General features: G+C 49.2%; 12 protein-coding genes across 12 annotated transcripts; 7 read left to right on the top strand and 5 right to left on the bottom strand.

The window, feature by feature from the left end:
- Window positions 1–944: 944 nt before the first annotated feature.
- Window positions 945–1,894, top strand: N7455_010083 (MYB DNA-binding domain protein; the record flags this gene model as incomplete). The annotated part of the gene is made up of 2 exons (XM_040957489.1): window positions 945–1,405; window positions 1,480–1,894. 2 exons carry the CDS (start codon window positions 945–947, stop codon window positions 1,892–1,894), a joined length of 876 nt encoding a protein of 291 aa, XP_040812109.1.
- Window positions 1,895–1,960: 66 nt separating this feature from the next.
- Window positions 1,961–3,093, bottom strand: N7455_010084 (tRNA (carboxymethyluridine(34)-5-O)-methyltransferase). Its single transcript, XM_040957527.2, has 3 exons — window positions 2,993–3,093; window positions 2,801–2,925; window positions 1,961–2,668 (listed from the first exon to the last, which is right to left on the bottom strand). The coding sequence occupies exons 1-3, from the start codon at window positions 3,086–3,088 to the stop codon at window positions 2,200–2,202; spliced, it is 690 nt and encodes a 229-aa protein (XP_040812155.1). The 5' UTR covers window positions 3,089–3,093; the 3' UTR covers window positions 1,961–2,199.
- Window positions 3,094–3,995: 902 nt separating this feature from the next.
- On the top strand, window positions 3,996–5,350 carry N7455_010085 (TBCB family protein). Its single transcript, XM_040957513.2, has 3 exons — window positions 3,996–4,448; window positions 4,589–4,808; window positions 4,892–5,350. Exons 1-3 carry the CDS (start codon window positions 4,173–4,175, stop codon window positions 5,230–5,232), a joined length of 837 nt encoding a protein of 278 aa, XP_040812041.1. The 5' UTR covers window positions 3,996–4,172; the 3' UTR covers window positions 5,233–5,350.
- A 228-nt stretch (window positions 5,351–5,578) lies between these two features.
- Window positions 5,579–7,681, bottom strand: N7455_010086 (Cupin domain protein; the record flags this gene model as incomplete). Its single annotated transcript, XM_040957486.2, has 5 exons — window positions 5,579–5,805; window positions 5,873–6,121; window positions 6,180–7,340; window positions 7,405–7,568; window positions 7,620–7,681. The coding sequence occupies 5 exons, from the start codon at window positions 7,679–7,681 to the stop codon at window positions 5,579–5,581; spliced, it is 1,863 nt and encodes a 620-aa protein (XP_040812055.2).
- Window positions 7,682–7,934: 253 nt separating this feature from the next.
- N7455_010087 (ribonuclease H2 catalytic subunit RNH201) lies at window positions 7,935–8,975 on the top strand (the record flags this gene model as incomplete). The annotated part of the gene is made up of 1 exon (XM_040957377.2): window positions 7,935–8,975. One exon carries the CDS (start codon window positions 7,935–7,937, stop codon window positions 8,973–8,975), a length of 1,041 nt encoding a protein of 346 aa, XP_040812102.2.
- A 178-nt stretch (window positions 8,976–9,153) lies between these two features.
- On the bottom strand, window positions 9,154–10,485 carry N7455_010088 (peroxisomal membrane protein PEX16; the record flags this gene model as incomplete). Its single annotated transcript, XM_040957399.2, has 4 exons — window positions 9,154–9,277; window positions 9,340–10,180; window positions 10,234–10,269; window positions 10,332–10,485. The coding sequence occupies 4 exons, from the start codon at window positions 10,483–10,485 to the stop codon at window positions 9,154–9,156; spliced, it is 1,155 nt and encodes a 384-aa protein (XP_040812027.1).
- Window positions 10,486–10,747: 262 nt separating this feature from the next.
- Window positions 10,748–12,805, bottom strand: N7455_010089 (SAE2 C-terminal domain-containing protein; the record flags this gene model as incomplete). Its single annotated transcript, XM_040957458.2, has 1 exon — window positions 10,748–12,805. One exon carries the CDS (start codon window positions 12,803–12,805, stop codon window positions 10,748–10,750), a length of 2,058 nt encoding a protein of 685 aa, XP_040812088.2.
- Window positions 12,806–13,120: 315 nt separating this feature from the next.
- Window positions 13,121–14,804, top strand: N7455_010090 (WD domain protein; the record flags this gene model as incomplete). The annotated part of the gene is made up of 2 exons (XM_040957462.2): window positions 13,121–13,284; window positions 13,343–14,804. 2 exons carry the CDS (start codon window positions 13,121–13,123, stop codon window positions 14,802–14,804), a joined length of 1,626 nt encoding a protein of 541 aa, XP_040812172.2.
- Window positions 14,805–15,439: 635 nt separating this feature from the next.
- On the top strand, window positions 15,440–16,556 carry N7455_010091 (uncharacterized protein; the record flags this gene model as incomplete). The annotated part of the gene is made up of 7 exons (XM_040957398.1): window positions 15,440–15,479; window positions 15,688–15,707; window positions 15,794–15,828; window positions 15,887–15,900; window positions 15,981–15,995; window positions 16,051–16,374; window positions 16,447–16,556. The coding sequence occupies 7 exons, from the start codon at window positions 15,440–15,442 to the stop codon at window positions 16,554–16,556; spliced, it is 558 nt and encodes a 185-aa protein (XP_040812095.1).
- Window positions 16,557–16,972: 416 nt separating this feature from the next.
- On the bottom strand, window positions 16,973–19,251 carry N7455_010092 (uncharacterized protein; the record flags this gene model as incomplete). The annotated part of the gene is made up of 6 exons (XM_040957379.2): window positions 18,764–19,251; window positions 18,698–18,707; window positions 18,615–18,645; window positions 18,396–18,546; window positions 17,240–18,345; window positions 16,973–17,173 (listed from the first exon to the last, which is right to left on the bottom strand). Exons 1-6 carry the CDS (start codon window positions 19,203–19,205, stop codon window positions 16,973–16,975), a joined length of 1,941 nt encoding a protein of 646 aa, XP_040812180.2. The 5' UTR covers window positions 19,206–19,251.
- Window positions 19,252–19,434: 183 nt separating this feature from the next.
- On the top strand, window positions 19,435–20,447 carry N7455_010093 (aldo/keto reductase; the record flags this gene model as incomplete). Its single annotated transcript, XM_040957482.2, has 3 exons — window positions 19,435–19,497; window positions 19,557–19,834; window positions 19,901–20,447. 3 exons carry the CDS (start codon window positions 19,435–19,437, stop codon window positions 20,445–20,447), a joined length of 888 nt encoding a protein of 295 aa, XP_040812114.1.
- Window positions 20,448–21,130: 683 nt separating this feature from the next.
- Window positions 21,131–23,368, top strand: N7455_010094 (uncharacterized protein; the record flags this gene model as incomplete). The annotated part of the gene is made up of 1 exon (XM_040957509.2): window positions 21,131–23,368. The coding sequence occupies one exon, from the start codon at window positions 21,131–21,133 to the stop codon at window positions 23,366–23,368; it is 2,238 nt and encodes a 745-aa protein (XP_040812051.2).
- Between the last annotated feature and the right edge of the window lie 236 nt (window positions 23,369–23,604).

A 23,604-nucleotide genomic window follows, 5' to 3' on the forward strand; every position in this document is an offset into this window, starting at 1 on the left:
ACTCTGCTAAGTACTAGTTTGTTATACTACCTGAGTTAACTAAGTACTAACTAAATACTATGCTATGCTAAGTACTACCGCTCTGCCCCTCTTCCTTTTCTGGGTTAGTATGAAACTCTGCAGGTCATATCAAACATTTACCGTCTCTACTTTGTATACTCGGTATACTCAGTATACTACTACCTATTCAGATCTAGTAGTAGTTCCAACTGGGAGAAAAAGAGAACGGGGTGAGGTATTCCTATGACTCCGATTACCATTGAGAGATCATTCTATACTCTCCACATCTCTAAACACCCAACTAAAAAAAAAAAAAAAAAAAAGAAAAGAAAATAGAACAAAGTAGAACAGGGGAACTGACCGCATCTTTAATTAAAACCCCAGTGGATATGGAGGTAATTTTGGATTTGGGGATTTTTTACCCTCTTGTAACAGCCATTACCCTTAATTAGTCCACCCCCCCCCCCCAACGGTCTAAGACTCTTCTTTTTTTCTCCTCTCTCTTCAAGATAGGTTTAGATCAGCTGTCACTTCGGGATTCGTTTCACCTTTCGAGTTGGATGCTTCATATGGTCCTTTTTTCTTTCCCTTCTCCCTTTTCTTTCTTCTGGAATTCTACAATTGACTCCCTCTCTCTCTTCATTAACATACCTTCTCATATACTTCCTTCCCCCTCATTTCTATTCTTTCGATTCTGTGATAATCCTGGAGATTGCCACTCAATATATTTCAATTCGAAAGAAGAAAAAAAGAGGTTGGAGCTTCTGCTATTGATCTGGGACGTTTGATCGTTCTGTCGTCATATTTGGGACAAGACTTGGGATCACGAGAACCTTCCGTCTTTTCCCTTTTTTTCTTTTCTTCCCTCGCCCCTTCCCCTTCCAGTTGGGGATCTCCCTGCTGCTTTGTTTTCTGATTCTATTCACCGGTGCTCATCCGCGCATATGATCGCGTTACAAAATCGGCCTATATTGCCTCCAGTCAAAGTGGATATCTCACTGCTACTCAAGCCCCAAGATGAGGAAGAAACCGCCCCGGCTCTGAACACCGGGTACCCACCCAGACCCATAGGGCCACCGCTGGGCTTGGGTCCCATGATGACAATGCCGGGCCCGGCTGCCATGGCCATGCCGCCCTTGACCAAGACCGGCCCGTCGGGTGCTGCCAAGCGCCTGCAGCCCTCGCACACCTCCGAATCTCCAGCAAAGAAACAGTCCAAGTGGTCGCCAGATGAGGATGCCTTGATCATCGAACTGCGTGGGAGTGGGATGAAGTGGGAGGATATCAGCAAACGACTCCCCGGCCGCAGTGCCATCAGTTGCCGTCTTCATTATCAGAACTACCTGGAACGCCGAAGTGAATGGGATGAAGATAAGAAGAACAAACTCGCCCGGTTATATGAGAGGTAGGTTTGGGGAAAGGGAGAAAAGCAGCTCGGAAAAGGAAACAAATCCACTAATCTCACCCTCATCTGAATAGATTCAAAGCCGAAATGTGGTCCAAGGTAGCGGAGGAAATGGCTATCCCATGGCGTGCAGCAGAGGCCATGCACTGGCAGCTGGGGGAACAAGAGATGGCTCGGCGCGCAGGTGTAGTGCCATTCTCTCTCTCAAGTGCCGCCATCGATCCCCCCACCACCAGAACACGCCGCGCCAGCACTTCTCTATCCCGGCCGAGAAAGGGATCTTCCTCACGCGCAATCCCAGGCCATCTACCGGGTCTTCCACCTCAACTTCCCTCCCTCGAAGAGCTCACTGCAGGTGTTCCTGCATACGCACCCGCTCCACCTCCCCCGAGAGAGTTCTATGGAATTGGACGACCGCCGGAGATGGGAATTCCCCCACCAGGCCTCATGGGCCCTCACCTTAGCATGCCCCCTCGAACCATGCCCTAGGGATGAGATGACGAAGATGACGCCTACACGTCTTTCCTTGAGTTTCCCCTCTATTTTTTTTTTTTTTTTTTTTTTTCCTTTCTGTTTTCCTTTTGTGGTTTTCTGTTACGAATTGCATAGCGCCGGTTGGAGGTATATCGTGATTTGTGGGGATACTGAATCGTATAGATGATTTCTACCCCTCGGTGTTTGTTGCGTTCTTTCCCTTTGTTTGCTGAAATTTTGGCGGGGCCAGCAAGTGCGAATTGATGTGTTTTTTTCTTCTATGACTCCGAGGCTGGTTCTCGGAGCGCATATCACATGTTTCAAACGTCATGAGCCGTTTGGGGGGTTGCGATCGCCCACCAGTTATCTTTCTCATACCCGGATTCTAGCACACGACCGCCAGCATTGCCGATGTCACGCTCCAGCTCGCCTTCCGCGTACAGGTGGTAGTAGCGATGGAAAGTCTGGGGTTGATCACCCTTACGAACCCAGGGAACCATTCGATCTTGCTCATCGCCCTTGTCCCAACCTCTACGGCTGTTCTTTTGCTCAAGAGCCCAGGCGTATATCAGGATCTTGCCACCCTCCTGTGTCTCTGAACCATGCTTCACAGTTCGCAGGATCTCAGCGACAGCTTGGACTCGCCGGGCTGGGGTGGAAAGATGGTGCACCACCGCGATTGAAATGGCAAAGTCAAAGGTTGCATCCCGGTGTGGGAGGTCAAGAATATCGGCCACTACAGTCGAATGTGGCTGGTGCTGCAGAGCAATCCGAGCCAGGTTTTCAGATCTGCCATCGGGTTAGCCCAGACCAAGCTAAAGGGATACAAATGGATGAAATGGTATCCCAAGGAAATAAAGCTGTCTATAGAAAATCCCAAAATCCAAAAAATTCAATAATTCATCTCAAACACATACATACCTATCTGAAGCAATGATAAAAACATCTCGATTGACCATCAGGTTTTTGCCATTACCACATCCTACATCTAGACCCACTGCGCCTGGTGCTAGGCCCGTGAGGAACCGCTCGACTATAGGCCATGGCTGGAAAAGTGGTGAGTTTGGGGGAACCTGGTGGAGTTTTGAGGTAGCCAGTGACTTATCAACACACCTTGTAACGAGTGGCGGAGAAATGCTGAGCAATCTCCTGGTACACCTCATGGACATTTTGCTGTTCATATGCTTCGCCTGTCTGTTGGGACGCCATGATGCTCTCGTTGTGAATAAGGTGGGAGCTGTTGATGAGTGGAAAAGTCAAGCGAGAACGGATATCACGTGGCTCGCGATTTGTAACGCATAATATCTACATCATATTCGGTGATGTGGAATGTATAGATGTAGAATTACAGTGAAAATAGAATGCAAGCTACTATGACATAGTATAGAATATATTCTTGATGGACCTGGGTTCAATAATATATAGCTCGATTTGAATTGCTCTATGGGAATAACTAGATATGTCCTAACACGCGATATCGTATTTCCAAGGTCAGTATTAATTAAATACATATACCTACATACTTTATTGATCTATTTATATTGATCTATTGTGCATACTGTACATATTGTAGATAGGTAACCTCCACCAACTATAATACATGTAAGTAAGCTAACTAGTTAACTATGGATTTCTTACAGAACGTTGACTTCAACATCCTACATCCCGTTTAGGCAATTGTTTATCTACCTAGGTATTTATCTATATAATCTGCACTGAACAGGGATATCCCTTGGTTGCACCTTGTCCTCCGTAAAGGTCATAGATCATTTGCCAATTCCATTCTGAACTGCGTGTAGCATCAAGCAGTGCCTGTTCCTGGCGGACCCTGCTTACTAATCATCGCTTCTTCGAGGGGCGATATATTCCTTTTCCTGTCAACCACAGGGGAGTACAAGATTAATTGTAAGTACTACCCCGTTCAAAGATGTTCCTTTTTCTTTTCTGGTCTAGAATGGGTTGTGCTTCTGCCATCAAATAATGCCACGAATTTGCCCTGGAAAGTTCCAGCAGCTTCTTGTGAGCCTCTCAGGGGAATTTGATATTAGCAATTCAGCATGCAATAGTGCTGAATGCATAGTCTCTTCTTGTTTTTATTCCTTTCTTATTTATTCTTTTCTTATTTTGGTTACTCTAAGGATTATGGAATCATGGATCTAGTTGTCTGATCTCGATTTCTTTTCCTTGGAATACCTCACACCCTACATCAAGAACTTGCGTTGATTCATAGCCCACTCTAACATTTTTTTCTAGAAATACGCAAAGGCAAAAACAATTGATACACAGAGACAACATGGCGTTCCAGCCTACCCCGATGGATATCTCCGTCATCATCACCAATGCGGCTTTAGCAAAGCCTGGGGATTCGGAGCCTCGATTCCTGACTGAGCGCCGTATCACCCCAACCTGGACGGTGATGCAGGTCAAGGCAAAACTGGAGACTATGACGGGAATCCCACCAGGATGCCAGCGCCTGCGGGTGAAAGTCCCCGGTCGACCTGACCAATGGGCCGATGGGGACGACCGCCTAATTGGGGATTGGGGGTTGGTGAAGGGGTCGGAGATCGAGGTTGGTTCTCCTTTCTTTCTCCTAGACTCTACTCTGGCTGCTTTACTGGACACAAAATGACATATCCTTTGATTCGAGTTGTCAGGGCAAGAGCTCTATGTCACGAATTCTGAGTATATGCTGATTTGTATCCTCACCAGGTCAATGACAGCCGCCCACAAACCATGCGGGCTAACTTCACCGATTTGTCATCGGTCGAGAAATATGTGCTGCCAACCGAGACATACGAAGCCCGTTCGGACTCGGTATTGGCTTGGAAGAAGAACCAGAAGCTGGGTCGGTTTGATCCTAACGCTCTATCCCCCGAAGATGCTCTACGCCATCAAGTTGAGAAAGACCAGAACGAGGTTCAAACGAGAGGTTCGTTGAAACAAACACCTCGAGTGTCAATGCGATTTTCTTCCCTTTTTTTTTTTTCCATTGACCTAATGACATCTTGGCAGAAATCACTATTGCTAAACGGGCCATCGTTTTGCCTTCATCTCCACCGCATATTCGACGTGGCACGATCCGCTTCGTTGGACCTGTTCCGACTATTCCTATTACCGGACCGGGTCGCGAGCTGCAACAGGATGCAGAACTTCCGGCAGATCTCCAGCCAATCTGGGTCGGGATTGAGCTTGACGAGCCGATGGGGAAGAATGACGGTAGTGTGGGCGGACAGCGCTACTTCGAGTGCTTAAGCAACAGAGGTGTCTTTGTGAAGCCTGAGAAGGTCGAGGTTGGGGAGTTCCCCCCGTTGGGTCTAGACGACGATCTAGATGACCTAATGGAAGAGATTTGATATTCTGGGTATGTATACTTGGAACGAATACATTTCGATATTTCCCACCTTCTCTTAGTTGCTCGTCCATCACCAATTATCACCAATAGATACTGCATAATTAACCGGAGATACAGGCGAAGAAGGGGGGGAAAAAAGAAAGAAAAAACAAAAAAAAAAAAAACGCCAAATTCCCTGGTAATCGTATGAAATCAAATCGCTGAAGAACTAATAACAATAAAAAAGACATTTAGACGCCCACAAAATAAAATTCCAGGGTATCCACGTAGAAGAAAAGTATCATGGCGCGTTGTCAATGCCTACAAACATGAGAACAGGAGTTAGAGGGCAGAGCTAATGGAAGTAATCATTTGCCTGTCTTCTTCTGCTTTCCCTTGGGACGCCCCTTGGCTTTCTTAGCAGGGACATGAACAGGAGCGGTGGGAGTGTCGGCTTCGAATTCGCTCTCAGGGCCGGCATCATGAGACATCTGCGGTGCGTCGTCTTCATTCTCGTTCTCATCGGGGACACAGCCTTGCGTGAAGAAAAGTCGAGCCTCTTTTTGATGGGTGTTTGCAAAGCTATAATAGTTACCTAGAGATGGGATCCTGGTGTCAGTTCCCTAATACGGATCAAAGAAGCTAGGGGAAATGAGACTCACCACGAGGAACTTGGAAAACACAACCTTTTCCAGCACTAAACTGGACACCTGAGATATCCACTTGAACACGGCCGTGACAGACATAAAAGACCATGTGCATTTTCTTCGAGTTCTTAGGTTTCTTGACTCCATCAGGGGGGAGCTCCACAACTCCAGACCCGATGAACGACGAGCTAAGCAGCTTCGCAAATCGGAATGTCGAGTCTTTGACTTCTCTGGTTTCAATTCCAGAGGGAGCATATGCAATGTCTGTATCAAGATGGACTTAGTAAAGGAATCAACCATAAAGGGGTTGAGGGGTTCATACCTAGGACTTCCTCCTCCTTCGAACTGGTCTGTGTTTTCCCGTCCCATTTAAGGGTGTAGCCATGAAGAACACCGCCTTCCTTCTCCCAGAGATCAACATCCTCATCCTCGTCTGAAGAGTCATCCTTTTGTTTCTTGGACTTGGACTTGTGAGACGTTGAGCGTTTCCCCTTCTTCTTCTTTTCCGGCTCTTGCTCCTCGGTGCGAATTACCTCTTTAATGGTTGAAAGAGGGTAGCGATGCCCCTCGGCTGCCTCACCATCACCGAAGACGCACCGTTCATTGCGCCAGTATGCTAGTGGTCGGACCGAAACCCGCCCAGATCGAGTGTGAGTCGCACTGTTGTCGGTAGGATTCTCACGCTTGAGGATATACAAACTTCGGCCTTTCAAAGGGCCTGTGCGGTTGGCGTAATTCTCAACCACTCGATCCAATTCTGGTTCTAAAGGTTCACGCACCGGTGGGGATGCTTTCGTGTTCCGCTTTTTGGTTGGTCTGGGGTCGGCATCTTCTTCGACATTACGGCGCTGAGACTTTGGACGTCCGCGCGGCGCAGGGGGGTTCGCATGATTCTTGTCTATCTTGGTCTTTGGCGCGGCCTTCTTTGTTGACTTGGAGGCCACGACGGGTTCCTCCCAAGGCGGCGTCGTTTCGGCCGTAGATGAATTGTCATCATGATCGCGTTGGTCTTGCCCGGGAGAATCGGATAGATCCTCTGCAGCAACTGAGTCAGAATCGACATTCAGGCTGTCGCCGAAATCTTGTTGTATTGCGGTGAATGCATTGGCATTCTCGTCGCCGTCGGAAAAGTCGGAAAAGTCATGTATGACTGCGGGTTCAAATTCTGCTGCTAGTTGGGCTTTCGTAGGAGGCTTTTGCCATGTGCCATTCCTCTGGTTCGAGCGTCCCACGTTTACCGAGCGAGTGGAAAGAGGAGATGGATCTTGACGCGATTCTGCCTGTGCGTCCGCGTAACCTTTGCCGTCGGACGGACTAGATGACTCAATATCCTGCGGGTCTGGAGTTGATTGCAACGCTGGAGTCCTCCGCGGGGACCCAGTGAGACCAGTCTTCATTGGCGACCGCGCGGCAGGCCGGGGGAGAAAAGAGGTACGTGAGCCATTTGTGCCTTTCAGGAAGTCCATGGGATCTGGCGCATTGCCTATAGAATTTGCATCAGCACGCAATGAATCGGCAAAATGTAAGGCGACACTGTATTGGCCCACCTTCGTCCATTGACATGACCTCAGATCCAACTGAAGATTCATTTTCCACGTCTTGAAAGCCATTCAACTCCACAGGCGATTTTTCAGGAGATGAAAAGAGACCGTCTACTTCTTCCATTCCATGTTCGTCGCGTCGACCCTCTTTCAGAGATATGCCAGTGCGTCTAGACGGAATCAGTATAAATGTCCAGTGAAATTGACGATGACATATTCACCTTCCCTTGGTTCCCACATTGGAGTAGTCGAAGTCGCGGGCCTTTCCGGGCCCTCGTGCCATATTGAAAGTTGAGCACCAGGATAGAATAATCAAAATATTAAGGAGAGATTCAAAGAAAAGCCGTCAAAAGAGACAGAGACACAAGGTGGAGGGGAGGAATGCGGAATTTAGGCGGGAAGAGCAACACGCGCCCCCGCTAATCCCGAACGGTCGACGCGTTCACTCGTTCACTCGATCTTTTGGCATTTGCCCTTTGTACTCCAAAGACTTTCTTTTTTTCTTTCTTTTTCTTTAACCCTCTTCAATCTTCTAGATGCCTATTATGCCAAATAATACTCCCTCCGTCAATCCTCCCAAGGAATCGTCTACCTTTATTCCTCCTAGTGTGATTCCAGAATCCCTTCTCTCCGGCGAATCCTACGCGTACTACACCCCATGCCCAAAAGCAATCACGCCCCAAGAGACCTCGCCCAAAATTCACGATACAGTTGAGAGTACACCATGTGTCTTGGGTGTCGATGAAGCTGGCCGTGGCCCAGTCCTAGGGCCAATGGTCTATGGTGCCTTCTATCTCCCTCTTGATCTCCATCACTCGCTTTTGACCGAAAAACATAGCTTTGACGACAGCAAAGTGCTGACGCCTGCTGTGCGAGCAAATTTGATGCATCTATTGAATACACCAGGAGACTCGTTGTTCGAGTCCTGCGGCTATGCGGTCAAAGTACTTTCGGCGCGCGACATCTCTTCTGGCATGATGAGGTCACCCACCGCAGTATATAATCTGAACGCCCAGGCCATGGATGCCACAGTGGAGATCATTCGAGGAGTTGTTGAAGACCGAGGGGTGGATGTGCGAGAGGTATACATCGACACGATTGGGAACCCTGCCACATACCAACAAAAATTGGAGCGAATTTTCCCATCTCTCAAAATCACAGTGGCAAAGAAGGCCGATTCCTTGTATCCCTGTGTCAGTGCCGCCAGTGTGGCCGCCAAGGTGACGCGAGATGTTGCACTGGAAGTCATGTACGAGGCCGTGCTTCGCGCTCAGCAGTCACTTACTCCAACCCCCGAGACTTGGGGAAGTGGCTATCCCTCGGACTCCAAGTGCGTCGGCTGGCTTCGACGCAACATGGACCCTGTGTTTGGATGGGGCAACGAGTGTCGATTCAGCTGGGGCACTGCGAAGGAGATGCTTGAAATGAAAGGAGGAGCACGAGTCGACTGGCCCGACGAAGAGGAGGAAGGGGCACCTCGGCTGAATGAGTTCTTACTGTCATCAGCCCCCGGGAAAAGCACGGGCAAGATTGGATTACGGGATTGGTACGGCCACAGGCAAACTGAGGTTCTCTGAATGCGAATGCTCCGTGTAATGTGATTAGACATGAAACTTAATAAAACATTAATGATACCCCTTGCGCTTGCTTCAGCAAGAGTGAGAAAAAACGAAAGATGGAATAGCATAAAAAAGACTCGTACATAGAAATAATGGGTATCAAGGGTGAAAAAGATCTGGGCTCATCCGTGGAAATTCACAGTGTAGCAGTCGAGAAGTAGAAGTTGTCCCAAAGGTATTCGTAGTCCTCCACAACACTGCCCACCAAGTCCAACAACGGCTTGCCTTTCATCTTTCCAGTTAAACTGTGCAGCCATGGCCTGTTTCACAATATCAGTATTCAAAGGGGAACCTGGAGAGAGAACAGAGTCGGGGTTCTTACTTAGTGATGTTTTCGTAGAATGCGCCTCGCATCATCCACCAGCCCATTGACCATCCACGCTTCTTCAGCTCCTCTCGCTCAAGCCCTGTAAGTCCTCGAAGACCGCCAGCGACCCGTTCACGGAAGTCACGCTTTGCGAGCTGGCGACAGCCATACTCCATCCCAAATCCAATAAGCCAGGGCCGCCAGCTTCGCCTATCACCACGCCACTTCTGCATCGCCATTGCGTAGACAACAGGCCGAAGGATGTATAGCACTTCGGCTAATTGCCCTTGTCCCGTCGCCCGGTGGAGGAGTGCGTTAGGGGGTTTGATGTCATCTGCTGTAAGTACTTTGGAGATGAGATAGTTCGACACATCGTTTACGTCGGGGAGAGACGGAAGGGAAAGTCCTGTGCGAGGCATCGTCCAACTCAAGTCTGAAGACCGCTCGCTGACCGGAGTGTCCATTCCGTTCCAGTCACTTCGTGGTTCCTCTTCTTCTGTTGTTCTCGGATCTACCTCGCGCTCTGGAAGTGGAGGGCTCACAAGCGGTCTGGAGTTGGTCAATCGCAGAAGAAGCAAGCGGCAGACTGCCTTTGCGAATTCAATAAAGATAACCACGCGCCAGCGGGTTTTCTGGCCGCGCCGCCGCGCCGCCATCTCCCAGAGAAGCTCGGTATACTGGAGCATTTGTAGCGCAAGCGCTACCTGGCGATAGAGCGAGGAGCGAGAGGTCCAGTATTTGGTATATCGGGAGTGGGGAGTGGGCGGTGGCCGGGGTACAGTCGATGGAAGCCGATCAACAACTCGCGAAACAAGAGAGTCATGGTATAACGATAACAACTGGACACCAGAGTGCACTGCAGGGGGTATCAGTAGGCGCGCTCAAAGGCAAGTACAATGTTACACTAACCACATTCTGATGGTATCTCTGATTCGCGGTATCGCCCTGATAGAAGGTATTTGTTAGATTTTTCAACAGCTGCATGATCAAACCGAATGAGGACTCACCTGGGATGATATAAGTCAAAGATCTCAGCGCCGACTCGACTTGACCAACCGAGCTAGCGTTCTTGGTCACGAAGTCTTCATAGATAGAAAGCCATTTGGATGGTTGCAAGAGCACCGGAGGTATTGGATTCTGAATATTGCGAACGGTTTCCATCTTTAAGCTCCAAGCATGTTGAGATAGCTGCGACGGAGGGGATGAGATCCGGGGGAGGGTGACCTCGGGAGGTTACAGGGGCACGTGGTCCCGCGTCCGCCAAGATGCCTTGGGCCGAGGTTGATGCTTTTGGCCTTTTCATACTTATATACTTAGATCTATGCATGACAATTGAACTGACGGTTTATGATAACCTTTATGATGTGTTTCCAACCATGGAATAATATCGAACAGGTCATACATAGGTAGAAATATGTAAATCTTATTCATCTGCCCATGTCCATAACCCCCCAGGGCGCATAGCCTCTCGATATCGCTCTTCCACTTTCTCACGCTCCAACCTCTTGGCAGCTTCAAGATCCTCCTCCTCCTCCTGTGTATCTGGCATCTCAGTCCGCCAGAAGCCAGGAGGGGATTGAGCCCGCTTGTGAGTATGCCGATGTCGTCCATACTGGTTGGCCAGAGCCCTGGCTCTCGCTTCCACCAGGAGATTTTCACGCTCTTTGCCGCTCATGTTTTGAAGCAATCGTGTATCTTCACCGGCAAACTCTTGTAGGATTGCCTGGTCTTCTTCCTCTTGCTCTGCTCCAGATTTACCGGGGAGACCCCCAAGGCGGGCCATGGCCCGGAACCGATCCCCACAGCATCCCGGGCGGGTGCAACCTGATATGCATTTGCGGTCATCCTTCTTTCGGACAACTGCTTGATATGCGTAATCAAGCCCTTGATTTCTAGCTGGGTTTATCTTGAAATGTTCCAACCCAAGACGACGAAGAGGTCTTGCCCTAAATGGTTCATCATCGGGGTCTATGTCTGGGGCCATTTGACTTGACATCCTGGGTGTTGTTTGATCACTGTGCGGTGTATCGGGCGCCCTTGCTGAGTCTGGGCCGGAGACTCTGCTCGACAAATGAAGTGGTGATTTGGAAGGTACCGATCGTTCTAAAAGATTTCCTAGACGTCCCTGTGCAAACCCACCATTTGTCTTTGCCCCCAAAGGTCCAAGATTGACACCGGAGCCGATTTTCGGAGACATCCGTAAGGATATCGCATCCTCGCCATCTTCTGCCAGAGCTGGTATTGCGCGTCGCTCCAGATCTTGAAGGCGTTTTGTGGAAGACCCCAGTACAGATAATGTGGCCCTGCGTGCGTTGCCATCAACCGGTTGGAGTATAGATGACTGTTGGGATGTTTGCTGGCCAATTCTAATTCGCTTTGAGTGACATGCGTTATTTGTATCGTTCTCCAAATTCAAAGCGTCTGCATGATTGACATCCCGGTAGGCTTTCCGTTTGATTGGTGTGCGTATCCTGTCTCCTATCTCATCGAGATCTTGCGTGCTTACAAATGGCTGTTCACTGTTGTGCATTGAACTTCGGGCTGGGCTCGAGGACAATATCTCATTTTTAACAAGTGTAGGGCGCTCCGATCTGATGACCGCCGGCTGGGTATGCTCGGGATGCCTGTCGGGAAGTGTTGTGGAAAGCCTCTGCCGAGTCTGCTGCTGGCGGGCATCGGATAAGAGACATGTTGTATCAGAATATTCCGAGGGTCCCATATCGGGTCTAGGAGAACTAGACTGAGTGGAGGCCGACTCCGATCTTAGGCCATGAATTAGTCTTTGGCTATCATTTTCAACCTTTATATCTGCGTGCACATCGTCTGCACGGGACCTTCGTTGCGATAACCTGATGGCCTTGGCAGGAATATCTGGACACTCTTCTCTTGGACGTTTCTTTGAAAATCCTTGGGCCTTTGAGTGTTCTTCGTCAACATCCTCAGGGGTGGGACTTTCCACTCTGCGGAATGTGACGGGTTGGCCATTGAGAACAAGCGAGAATTCCCCACGCTCTAATTGTTGGTCCCATCGCCGTAATTTCTTTTTATGTTGCAACACCCGGGATTTGAGACCACTCCAAGTTTGGATGAAGGTCTGCAAATTTGTATAAAGCGCGGTGTATTTGGCCTCAACTCTTTTCCGAGACTTTCGAGCAGTGCGGTGATCATTATCATCCAGGTCTTCCCCCCACAGATTCTTCGGGTCAAATTCGGTCTCTAGATTGGCATATTCCCCGGGAAGTTCAAGATCTCGTGGATCAACTTCATATTGTTGCAGCTCACTCCGGAGTACCATGATATCATGCTCAAGCTCTCGAATTCTGGTCTCTGACCATCGCTGGGCTTGACTGGCCATTGATTCTTTCATTTCTGCCTCTTTGGCGTGTGCATCAATATGGGATTTCATGTGTTTGTAGGCATTGTCGAAGGAGGCCTCACAGGCATTTGCCACAGCAGCGTGGAGCTCCTTGACCACTTCCATTGTGAGATTTCTAGTGTACCATCGAGGGAAATGACATGAATCATGAGAGAAGGAAAGCAAAGAGAAAAAAATGCTCCCCAAGTTGTAGACGTTCTAGTCACCCAGAGCGATACAAACGCGACGCGTCGAGGCCAAATGGGCACACGTGAGCTTATCACTTACTGATAAGCTTCCCCGGTGGCTCGGGGCCGACTCCACCTGCAATTGTCCCTCCACTTTCAACCACTGTGTTCCTCCAAGCGTGCGGAATGACTTCTCCGATTGATTTAACTAGTCCCCTTACAGGCCTCTCTTTTTGTTGAATCCTGAGACAGGATGTTCAAACGGTGCAGAGACCACTGGGACTCCGATCTACCGCAAAAGCGGATCCGTACTCGGAACGATATTGGGCCTGTTGATCGTCTGTCTCGTCTGAGCAATGAGTTGCTCCTCCATATCCTTTCATTTTTACCAGTATCATCCCTTAACGTGTGTCAAAGGTATCTATACTCCTAATGTCGTCGGTCCTTGGCGGTTTCGCTGACTTGCTACCTCCAGGTTATCACATCGCTTCCATGCTCTTGGTGGGGACTCTGAGATATGGAAAAGGCAATACTACTCGGAATGGGTGCGGCCCCGTGCCCGCTGCCTCGCAAATACTAGACGCACCACCCTTCCAGCCAAGACGGATTATACGCCCAAGGTCGCAACATGGTTCGATCATGGGCACTTGGCACAGGAGGGCAATTGGAAACGGCAGTATCGGCTCCGGCATAATTGGTCCAAAGGGCTATGCCGGGTTACTGAGGTAGAGTTTCCTCAGCCACCATGCCCTCCTACGCTGGTCAGATTTTGTGCTGGGATTGTCTTCACCGCGGATTCAGCACACGGGCTCCGGGCTTGGACCACAAGAGATTCAGCGCGCTGTCTTGCAAGAATTCCTTTGTCGGCTCCATCCGAATCATTACCTCTGACCCCAACCGCCTTGGCGGTCAGCCAGGTCCAAGATAAGATCGAGATCTCAGTCGGACTGGAAAATGGTCACTTCAGTCTCTTCATCTTAAACCTTCAAACGTCCCAGCTAGGCTTGCAGTCCTCTCATGTCGGCTGCAGTGATTCTGCTATAACGGCAATGGCCCTCTCGTCGCCGTATTTAATGGTAGTATCCCAGCACAAAGTTTTGACCTTATACAATCTGCAACCTGGCACCCATCGAGCAGGGGAAACCGCCGAGGCCTCGGGGCCCCGCCAGGTTGCCTCCCTCAAGGCAGATAACATTGTTGCACCCATGACAGTATCTCTTAGAGTGTCGTCCTTTAAAATTGTGGCTACTATTGTGTATAGTTTCTTCCACATTGGCTGTGGGTGGTCTCTAGGGATTCAAGAATTGCGTCTCGGCAAAGACGGGCAACAACTTGATTCCCGACTGGCTACTACAGTGGATTCCCAATTTGGGTTGAGGCCCCTTCAATCCCGAAAAAGGCGACACTCTGCAAGCGAGTCGGTCGAGAATCAACCTCGTATCGACCCTGGGGCACCGTCTATCATACATCAACAACCGCCAACCTCCATGTCCTATTCCCATCCATACCTGCTGACCTCTCATGCCGACAACACGTTGACTATGTACCTTGTGGTATCTACATTGGAATCTTTGTTTGTCCAAGGTGGCCGGCGACTTTGGGGCCATACCTCTTCCGTATCTGCTGTTCAGGTGACCAACCGCGGGAAAGCTGTCTCTATAAGCTCTCGAGGGGATGAGATTCGAATCTGGGAGTTGGAGATGGCGATATCATCCCTGGGCCGCAAATTCTTCGAGGAGAACGGTGTTCAGCTCAACGCTGAAAACAAGGATGGAGAGCCCGACCCCGAACTAGGACTAGGAACGATTTCCCACAATTTGGACCGTGTAAATGTGGAGGAAGAATTGACCTTGCCTATCGGATTTGACGAAGAACGGGTACTGCTCCTTCGAGAAAAGACCGGAACACAACTACTGGAGTGCTACGACTTCACCTGACACCGAGTATATCTATCCATGGATATATGTATGTCAAGGTATGCCAATAATCCAATAACAGAGAGGGAAAAAAGAAAGAACTACCTAGGTAGTCCCTAACCTTTGAACTTTGCATCAGCCTAAACCTGTTGATGTGCATGTAGCACAAGGTACTCAACCCTGTGACTGGGGACCCTGGCAGGACAGGGGGTCCCTATATAAAAGTCGAGGACCCTGAAATTTTGATTCACTTCTGTCTTTTTCCCTTCTATTCTCAATCCATTACACCTTTAGAGACCTGAGAACCCTCTCTTTTTTTTTACCCCTTCGTCAAAACGGATAAGAGGGGACAGACAAACAGGCATTTTCTAAATCCGTGACTTTCATTATATAAACTGGACATAAGAAAACAAAGGAATTACAAGTGAAGAGAAAAAAGGGAGCCCCGAGAGATAACCCATCTCCTAAGATCTCCTAAGATGTCTCTTAAATGGAATGTCTCTCTTTCAGGGCGGTCAGCTTTTGCGGGAAGATTTCTCCCCGCACTACAATATTATGATTTTTTTTTTTTGCAGACTCTTCTTCATTTTTAACTTGACCTCTTTTTTTCTTTTGATTCCCTTTCTTTTCTTATAAAACCTCCCCAATATTCAAATATGGACTTCCCCCCTGCTGGACGTGGTGGCTGCTTCAACTGTATGTTCTTTTTCTTCAACTGGAGTCAATTCGATTCAAAAGTGTGAATACGTCATATTCACTTGGAAGCTTGTGTGGCATTCGAATTGGAGACTCTCTTGTGACTTTGATTGCGCAACCTGATACCTGATCCCTGATTTACTTTTTTTTGTATTTTTTGGAATATTTTGGAATGTTTTTTTTTATAACTAACACTCTTCCTTGATAGGCGGCGAGGCCTCTCACCAGGTAAATACAACCTTTGCCTAACTTCCCTCTGAAAATTTGAACGAAAAAGGAAAGAAGAACCTGAAGCTTATCTGCTCTTTGTATAGGCCAAGGACTGCCCTAAGAAGGGAAACCCTACCTGGTAATTCCCCTTTACCTTGGATTTGTCAATCTAAAAAGCTAATCCAGTCTTCCAATAGCTACAACTGCAACGGTATGCTCATCTCAAAATCGTCCATTAGACATTTGGATGGGTTATTAGAACTTTGCTAATCAAGTCAATCCCAATTACAGGCCAAGGTCACTTGAGTAAGTTGAAGTTGAAGCTCGCAGACTCTGGACTTCACTAACATTTCAAAAAAAGGCCGTGAATGCCAGGAACCTGCCAAGGAGAAGTCGTGCTACCGTTGCGGCCAGACCGGACACCTTTCTCGCGAATGCCCCCAGGGTGGCGACAGCAACTACAGCGGCGGTGGTTCTCAGGAGTGCTACAAGTGCGGACAGGTCGGCCACATCGCACGCAACTGCTCTCAGGGTGGTAACTACGGCGGTGGTTACAGCGCTGGCGGATACGGTGGTGGTTTCGGTGGTCCCGGTGGTGCCGGTGGTCGTCAACAGACCTGCTACTCCTGCGGTGGCTTCGGCCACATGGCCCGTGACTGCACCCAGGGTCAGAAGTGCTACAACTGTCAGTGATCTCGGGCGTCTCTTCTCGGGCGTCTCTCATTTTGTCTGGAATCTGCTACTAACTCATGATTAGGCGGCGAAGTCGGTCACGTCTCTCGCGACTGCCCCACTGAGGCCAAGGGTGAGCGCATGTGCTACAAGTGCAAGCAGCCCGGTCACGTTCAGTCCGCTTGCCCGAACTAAGGTGCCCATTGCCCATTGCTTGCATTGCTCTTTTGGTCAACATCTTTCTACAGTTTCCATGGGATTGGACGACATTTTTCATGCATGCACGAAACGAATTTCTCTTTTTTTCCTGAAAATGTATGATTAGAGATCAACAACTGACAAGGTTGACATGATCTAACTTTTGATGCCTCTTACCTAGGTTGTTTGGTAATTTTCCCGGTTTTTATGATAATGCGTATAAAATGTGAAGTAGGGGAGCCTGGCAAATCCGAGCATTTGCACGTTTTAAATTATCTCGGCCTATCTCGTGAGGGAGTCGACACATTTATCATCTAGCTCAAATCGGTTCTGATTTCTCTCTTTCTTTTTGAAGTCATACCATACCTTCGCCCCCCTAGAGAGTCGGGATCCGCATAGCGCTCGTAGCTTGATTATGAACTGCAACTGCACATCATAGCCCTCTTGTACTTGGGAACATCCCCACAGAAACGCTCTTCCTCTTCCTTGTGAAGATCCCATCTATCGTTGAACGGGTTCAGAGACATATGCATGATCCGGCCAAGAATATCTCGGTCTCCTTTGCGCTCCACACGCTCGATGACCTCGTCGAGAATCCACCCTCGAGGCACAAACTATCAATGGGTTAGTCAATCTGCGCCGGACTTCCCCCCAAAAACAAGATTTTAACAGGTACTTACATTCGGGTTCACGGATTTCATGGCCTTTTGTCTTTCCTCGTCGTTTCCGGGGCCCCAGTCCTCTAGGACGCGAAGCCGCCAACTATCCAGCCATTTCGCAATGCGATCTCTAGCTGTAGCCTCGGTATATCCAATACCACCGAAACCTTCAGCGTGGAAGAAGACCGAGGCTGCTTCTCTTCGGCCTTCTTCAGTATCCAGATTAGACAGTGGCATCCCCGATAGCCGGCGGAAGAAGTGGTTGAAGTCCAGTTCGAGTGCTTCAAGTGTGTCGAGCATCTCTGAAAAAAGATTTTGGAAGTCTGACTCGGCCTGTGTTTTTAGTCCTAGCCTTTGGCCCATCAAGCGCTTGTATTCGTTTAGGAATACTGCTTTGAACTCCTCGCCCACACGCTCAATTATCTTCTCCGCACGTTTGACGAGTTCAGGTTCAAACTCCTCCGTCACCCCGTCGTTGACAAAGCTCTCGTCGTCAACCCGGTTTCCAGCCCCAATCAACTCGCCTAGTGACTCCCCGAGTCGGACTAGATTCCACCAGATAATGCTGGGTTGGTTGCGATAGGCGTATCGCAGCATATGGTCATCATGGTTCGGGGTGTACTGGGGATCAAAGTTGTCCATGAACGCAAACGGGCCGTAGTCCAGCGACAAGCCGTAAATGGATGTGTTGTCAGTATTCAGCACGCCATTCATGAAGCCGTAGGCCTGCCACGCGGCCACTGTCGTAGCATTGCGGCGAGCGATTTCTCGATACAGTCTAGCAAATCGATTTTCTTGTATATCCTGGTGTTCTTGTACTTGATCGCCAGGAATACCCCTTTGGGGATTATCGATTTGCGTGGCAGACTGCTGGTCCCGCAACGATACAATTGCGGGAAGGGATTCCCATCCGCTAAAGACGTCTTCTGCAACATATGTCGCAAGCTTTCTGATCAGCTCGCGATCTCCGCGAACGCGAAGAAGATCAAAGGTGCCGATTCTTAGCCAACTCTCAGCAAACCGAGCAACAATTGCTCCTGGTTCAAGACGCTCTCGCAGTACCTTGGCATTGGGAACCAAGGTGAGTGAGAGTGCCCGAGTGGTTGGTATACCGAGGGCAGAGAGAGCTGCTAATCTTTCAGTGGTCTGTCCTCGAGTTTCATGCAGGGTTTCTTACCTTCTGAGACCACGTATTCACGGATACTTGACCGGAGGACAGCTTTGCCATCTGCGAAACGCGAGTAGGGTGTTTTGCCTGCTCCTTTCAGTTGCAGCTCATACCGCGTATTTGTCTGCGGGTTGGCACATTCGAAGAGACTGATTGCACGCTAATTTTCCGGTCATTAGTATGTCTAGGGAGCCGAGGACTTGGTTGCATGTCAACTTATTGACTTACCCCGTCTCCAAGTTGTCCGGCCCATGAACCGCTACATGTTGTCAGCCGTTAACGTTACGTCTCTAGCTCCTTTCGTAGCTTACAATTGCCACCCTATTCATGTTAGTCTCGTTGCATTTCTCATGCATCATGATGATGTCGATACTGACCTCCATAACACTGTGCCCATGGGTAGATTCCACCCTGTTCCTCGTTCCACCAAATCTCATTCCCGGCAACCAGCCCCTTGAATTGTGGTGTTTGTTCCTCGCCTGGTTTCAATCCTAAGTCTTTCATCGCTTTCAAACTGACTCCCAGTAGTTCTGGGTCATCGGTCTGCTCTGGGCGAATGTATGTGAACAAAGCTCCTTTGACCATGCGAGGCCCTAAAGTTTCCCTTGGGGCTTTATGCGAGGATTCCGGTGTTTCAAAAGCCGGATCAGAGGGCAATTTGGAAGTGAAAACATTTGATTTCGGTAACTCAGCCAGGGAGACCCCGGCAGTTGAAAGATGTGAGACCATTTTGTTTAAACGATTCCGAACCGACGGAGGCCGAAAGCTGCGTGGAAACATATACCAATTTCTTGAACACGCAAGCACGCGAAAGTTCATAGAGAGAGACCTAAAGTAATTCAATATGAATTCAAGTGAAGGTTCTAAAAGTATTGACGAGGAAGTATGGAGAGGGAGCTTTCCGGGATCTAGGAATGACATAATTGACCATTATTAATCATTGCCCAGGCCCGCAGGTCCATGGGACAGATGAGGTACAATATAAGTACCCACTTACACCTTTCATCATCCTTCAGTATATTTACCCTTTTTAAACCAAATTGAAATCATGTCAAACACTATTGCATCTATTCCTACATTGGACCTCAATGATGGTACCTCGATCCCTATTGTGAGTAAACCCGTCATTACCCCCACGTAATACGGGGCAATGTTCTCTAACAAATCCAGGTTGGGTATGGCACTGGCACCGCATGGTTTAAGAGGTCCGACACCGGTATCAATCGTGAATTGGTCGAATCAATCAAGACGGCAACGAAATTAGGATACCGCCACCTCGATGGAGCTGAAATCTACCAGACCGAGGAGGAACTGGGAGAGGCAATCAAAGAGAGCGGGGTGCCTCGAGAGAAACTCATTGTGACAACCAAGGTCATCACCAATATCGCCGATATTCCTCAGGCCATTGATACCAGTCTCAAGAAGCTCCAGCTTGACTATGTAGACCTGTAAGTGAATTCCGACGTGGTGTGAGTGATGGCTCGCTCGGGAACCGCTTTTGACAATTGGGGCAGGTACTTGATCCATTCTCCATTCTTTGCAAAGTCCAAGGGAGAGCTTCAAGCTGCCTGGACTGCTATGGAACAAGTAAAGGCATCTGGGAAGGCCCGGTCTATTGGCGTGTCCAATTTCCTCCAAAGTGACTTGGAGACGATTCTCGAAACCGCTAAAGTGGTACCATCTGTGAATCAGATCGAGTTCCATCCTTACCTTCAACATGGCAATCTTGTTCCTTACCAAGAGAGTAAAGGTATCAAGACTGTTAGTTATGGTGGTCTCACTCCTGCCACCCGGGCTCAGGGTGGGCCATTGGACCCTCTGCTCTCCTCCTTGGCCACCAAATATGCAGTCAGCCAGTCCGAGATCCTGTTACGCTGGACTATTGACCGTGGCTGTGTGTCTATTACCACCAGTGGCAAAGAATCCCGCCTAAGCAGCTATTTACGCACATTTACATTCAAACTGACACCTCAAGAGGTTGAGGAGATCTCTAAGATAGGCGAGCAGAACCATTACCGTGCATTCTGGCGTGAGAAGTTTGCAGAGGATGATCGTTCCTGAATGTTGAGGCTTCAGGAACAAAGCTGGCATAAGAAACTGTTATAGATTCATTCCCTAACATCTTATCAAGATGACAAAGGCACATACATCTTACATATACATACATGTATGTACATATAACTATTTATATACAGGATGTTCAAATGTTCATCAATGGATAACTACCTGTAACTATACATTTGTACCTTATACTCTTGTACTGTATGTAATGAGGTTGTATGGTAACGATAAGCCGATAAGCAACAGGCACCGTAACCGCCCTAACGTAACCTTCTCCAATTCATCTGTCTCTTTCATTCTATCCGGGGACATTTCCCATCTCTCGCTCCTTCATGGAAAGAGGTCACCCTCTCATTGTGACACATCCCACTTTTTCTTTGTTACCTCGACTGTGTTTATTTCTCCCTCCCAATTGCGCGGCTTCAAAATCCCAGGGTTATGGGAACACCCCCCCACGCGCGATAGTGATAGGATGCCCTGATTATTCGGCACCTGAACAAGGCCGGATCTTGTACATCCAATATCCTTCACTTGACTCAATGCGTTGACTATCACCAGGCAACTTGCCATACCGACTCGAGAAACAGGACTCGGTGATAGACTTCGGCTCGAATTGTGCTTGAAGCGCGTATGATACCAGCATCTCTTGTGGAAGAACAAATCGCGAACCCCTGCGCACTGCGATGTCGGTGAACGAGAACCGCCATTCCCAAACCACTACAACCCCCCGAGCTGCAAGTTCCCTGACGTCGGACCGTGAAGTGCTTGACCAACGATTGCAGCGCCTCTCCGACAACGTCCTCCCCCCCGTTCCATATTTGCTCACATTTCCGACCAAAACGCCTTTTAACCTGGGGAACCGGTCCGCCAACAATTGGGCTGTAGGGCATGACAGACCCTTCAGCTTGGAGGAGCAGCAACTACAATATATGACCTTCTTGACACACCACGACACAGACTCATTGCTTCTAGCCGTCGGGGACTGGTCAGACGAAACGGGGCGCATGATGGCCGATCGATCAACAGTCCCAAGTGCTGGAGAAATTTCAAGAGAAACCGTGGCCAAAAAGAAAATTAGTCTCAAGGACTACAAGACTCAGAAGACCAGTGTCGCTGTCGCATCCCCCATTGGCCTCGAAGCGGGTAGCCGAGGCGCGTCAAGCTCTGCCAAGTCCGAAGAAAGACGACAGATGACATCTTCGGAGCCTCTCAAGAATACCGATAAGACTAAAATGCCTCGACTGCCGCCGAAGTCACATGCGCGTCTCTCTCCCGAAAGAGCGGGCCAGAAACGGCCATCTGGGTCAGAGCCCGAATTCTCCAACCCCTCAGCGACTAAGAAGTCCGAAGCACATCCTACAAAGAAACCGCGACTGTCTCCCGAGAAAGAGACACGCCGAGAGCCCAGCCCTGCCAAATCGCACTCCCCCAAGCTGCCCGCACTTCTTTCGCCTACTCTCCCACCGACATCGGGTGGCCCCAGACTTCCGCGCTTGCTATCTCCTACCCTCCCCCCAGACATCGAAAAGGAGTTGGCCCGTCTTGAGGACCATTCACCGCCTCGTAATAGTCGGGCAGGGAAGGGATTGCCTGCCAAAGAATCCAATACCCATGAATACTCAAGAGACCACGCTCGTGCCGACCCACAAAGGACGCAGCTTCTTACCAAACTACGGTATGGAAGAGCGAACCGCAAGCGTGTTGAAGCTTTGCTTAAATTTTCTGGTAAAAGGAAAGCGCATCTGTCGGATTCGCCGGTCAGCCAGGATACCGATCGTGATGATGTCTCCCATTCCAGGAAGAAGGGAGGAGATACCGGTTCGTCTCGGGGGCACACACTGGGGGATTCGAAGGGCAAGAAACATGAGACTAGCGAAGCCCTTGGCCTCCAATATGGTCGCTCAAAGGAGCCGAAAAGCTTCCCCGAAAAGCCTCGAACGCCGGTTCCTCAGCCACACTTGACCTCTCATTCAATCTCCTATGACAAACCCAAAGCAGCTTCCATCACTCCGGTGAAAGATCTAAAACCACCTACCTCTCGTCGACACGATGTCGGAGAGAATGATGGCAAAACCCCTTCTTATCCCGCCAACAAGCGTCACTCGGTCGATCCTGGGTCAATCATGAAAGCTTCTCCGACACAGGCAGATGGTCGTACGCGCAATGAGCGGCAGATATGGTGGGATGAGTGGCAAAAGTTTGCGAGCATCGGTCGTGAATTGAAACATGCCGCAGAGCGGCATACGTCTAAAACCGGGACCTCGGTCACTGACGAAAAGCTAGCCGTTGTGACTGCAATCGAAGCGTTGTTGTCTTTTATTATGGCGTTCGTAGCGAACGACCAGGCCAAGGCTTCATCCCGCCAGGTCGGGGATTCCTCGACATGGCTGTCTATTGCGCCATACTGGCGCGTAGTCAGGAAGAACAGTGTACCATATCCGGCATTGAACAGTCTCTGCTTGCTCCTTGGGGCTGTGTCCTTCACTGCAATTCACACTCTCGATCTTGAACGCCTCGCGATAAGCCCAATTCCCGGAGAGCACACCCCAGTTCCCACGCCTGGGAGTGACGGACACACAGCCCTCTTGGATGAGAACAGGAAAAGCAGGAAGGAATTTTTAGAATTGAAGGCTCGTCTTCCTGAGTGCTACAAGGAGTCCCAGAAGCTATGGATAGAGGGCACCCGGGGTCTGTCTGAAGATGTCCTTGGCCGTGAGTTCCCCACGATCTGGTCCCAGCGATCTCGAAATTACTCGGAACGAGGCCGATCATCTCTCAAGGCTGGTGATTATGCTGGAAGCTATTTCCTACCACTTGGTGGCACTACACCGCCAATCGAGGTGGTTCGGTTTGGCTGGTCCCTACTAAAAGAATGGTGCTCGAAAGAACGAGTGGAGTGGAATGGACGTCTTGGTCTCTAATTCATCGTTCATATTTGTCTAATTTTTTTTCTTTTTTTTTTTTTTGTTCTTTCGTTCGGAATATGCTTCATCTGGCGTCTCAGGGGAGGCCTTGTTTGTTTCTCTTCCCACAGGTCATTGCCTTTCCCTTCATACTTTCTCATGATACCACGAGCCCTGGATTTTCATGTAGCTATTTGCAATTCGAATATACCATGGGGGATGCAAAATAATACATTACTTTCTCAGAGAGGTGT

The sequence above is a fragment of the Penicillium solitum genome (assembly GCF_028829755.1).
Source record: "Penicillium solitum strain IBT 25940 chromosome Unknown utg000008l_segment0_segment0, whole genome shotgun sequence".
Classification (NCBI taxonomy): Eukaryota; Fungi; Ascomycota; class Eurotiomycetes; order Eurotiales; family Aspergillaceae; genus Penicillium; species Penicillium solitum.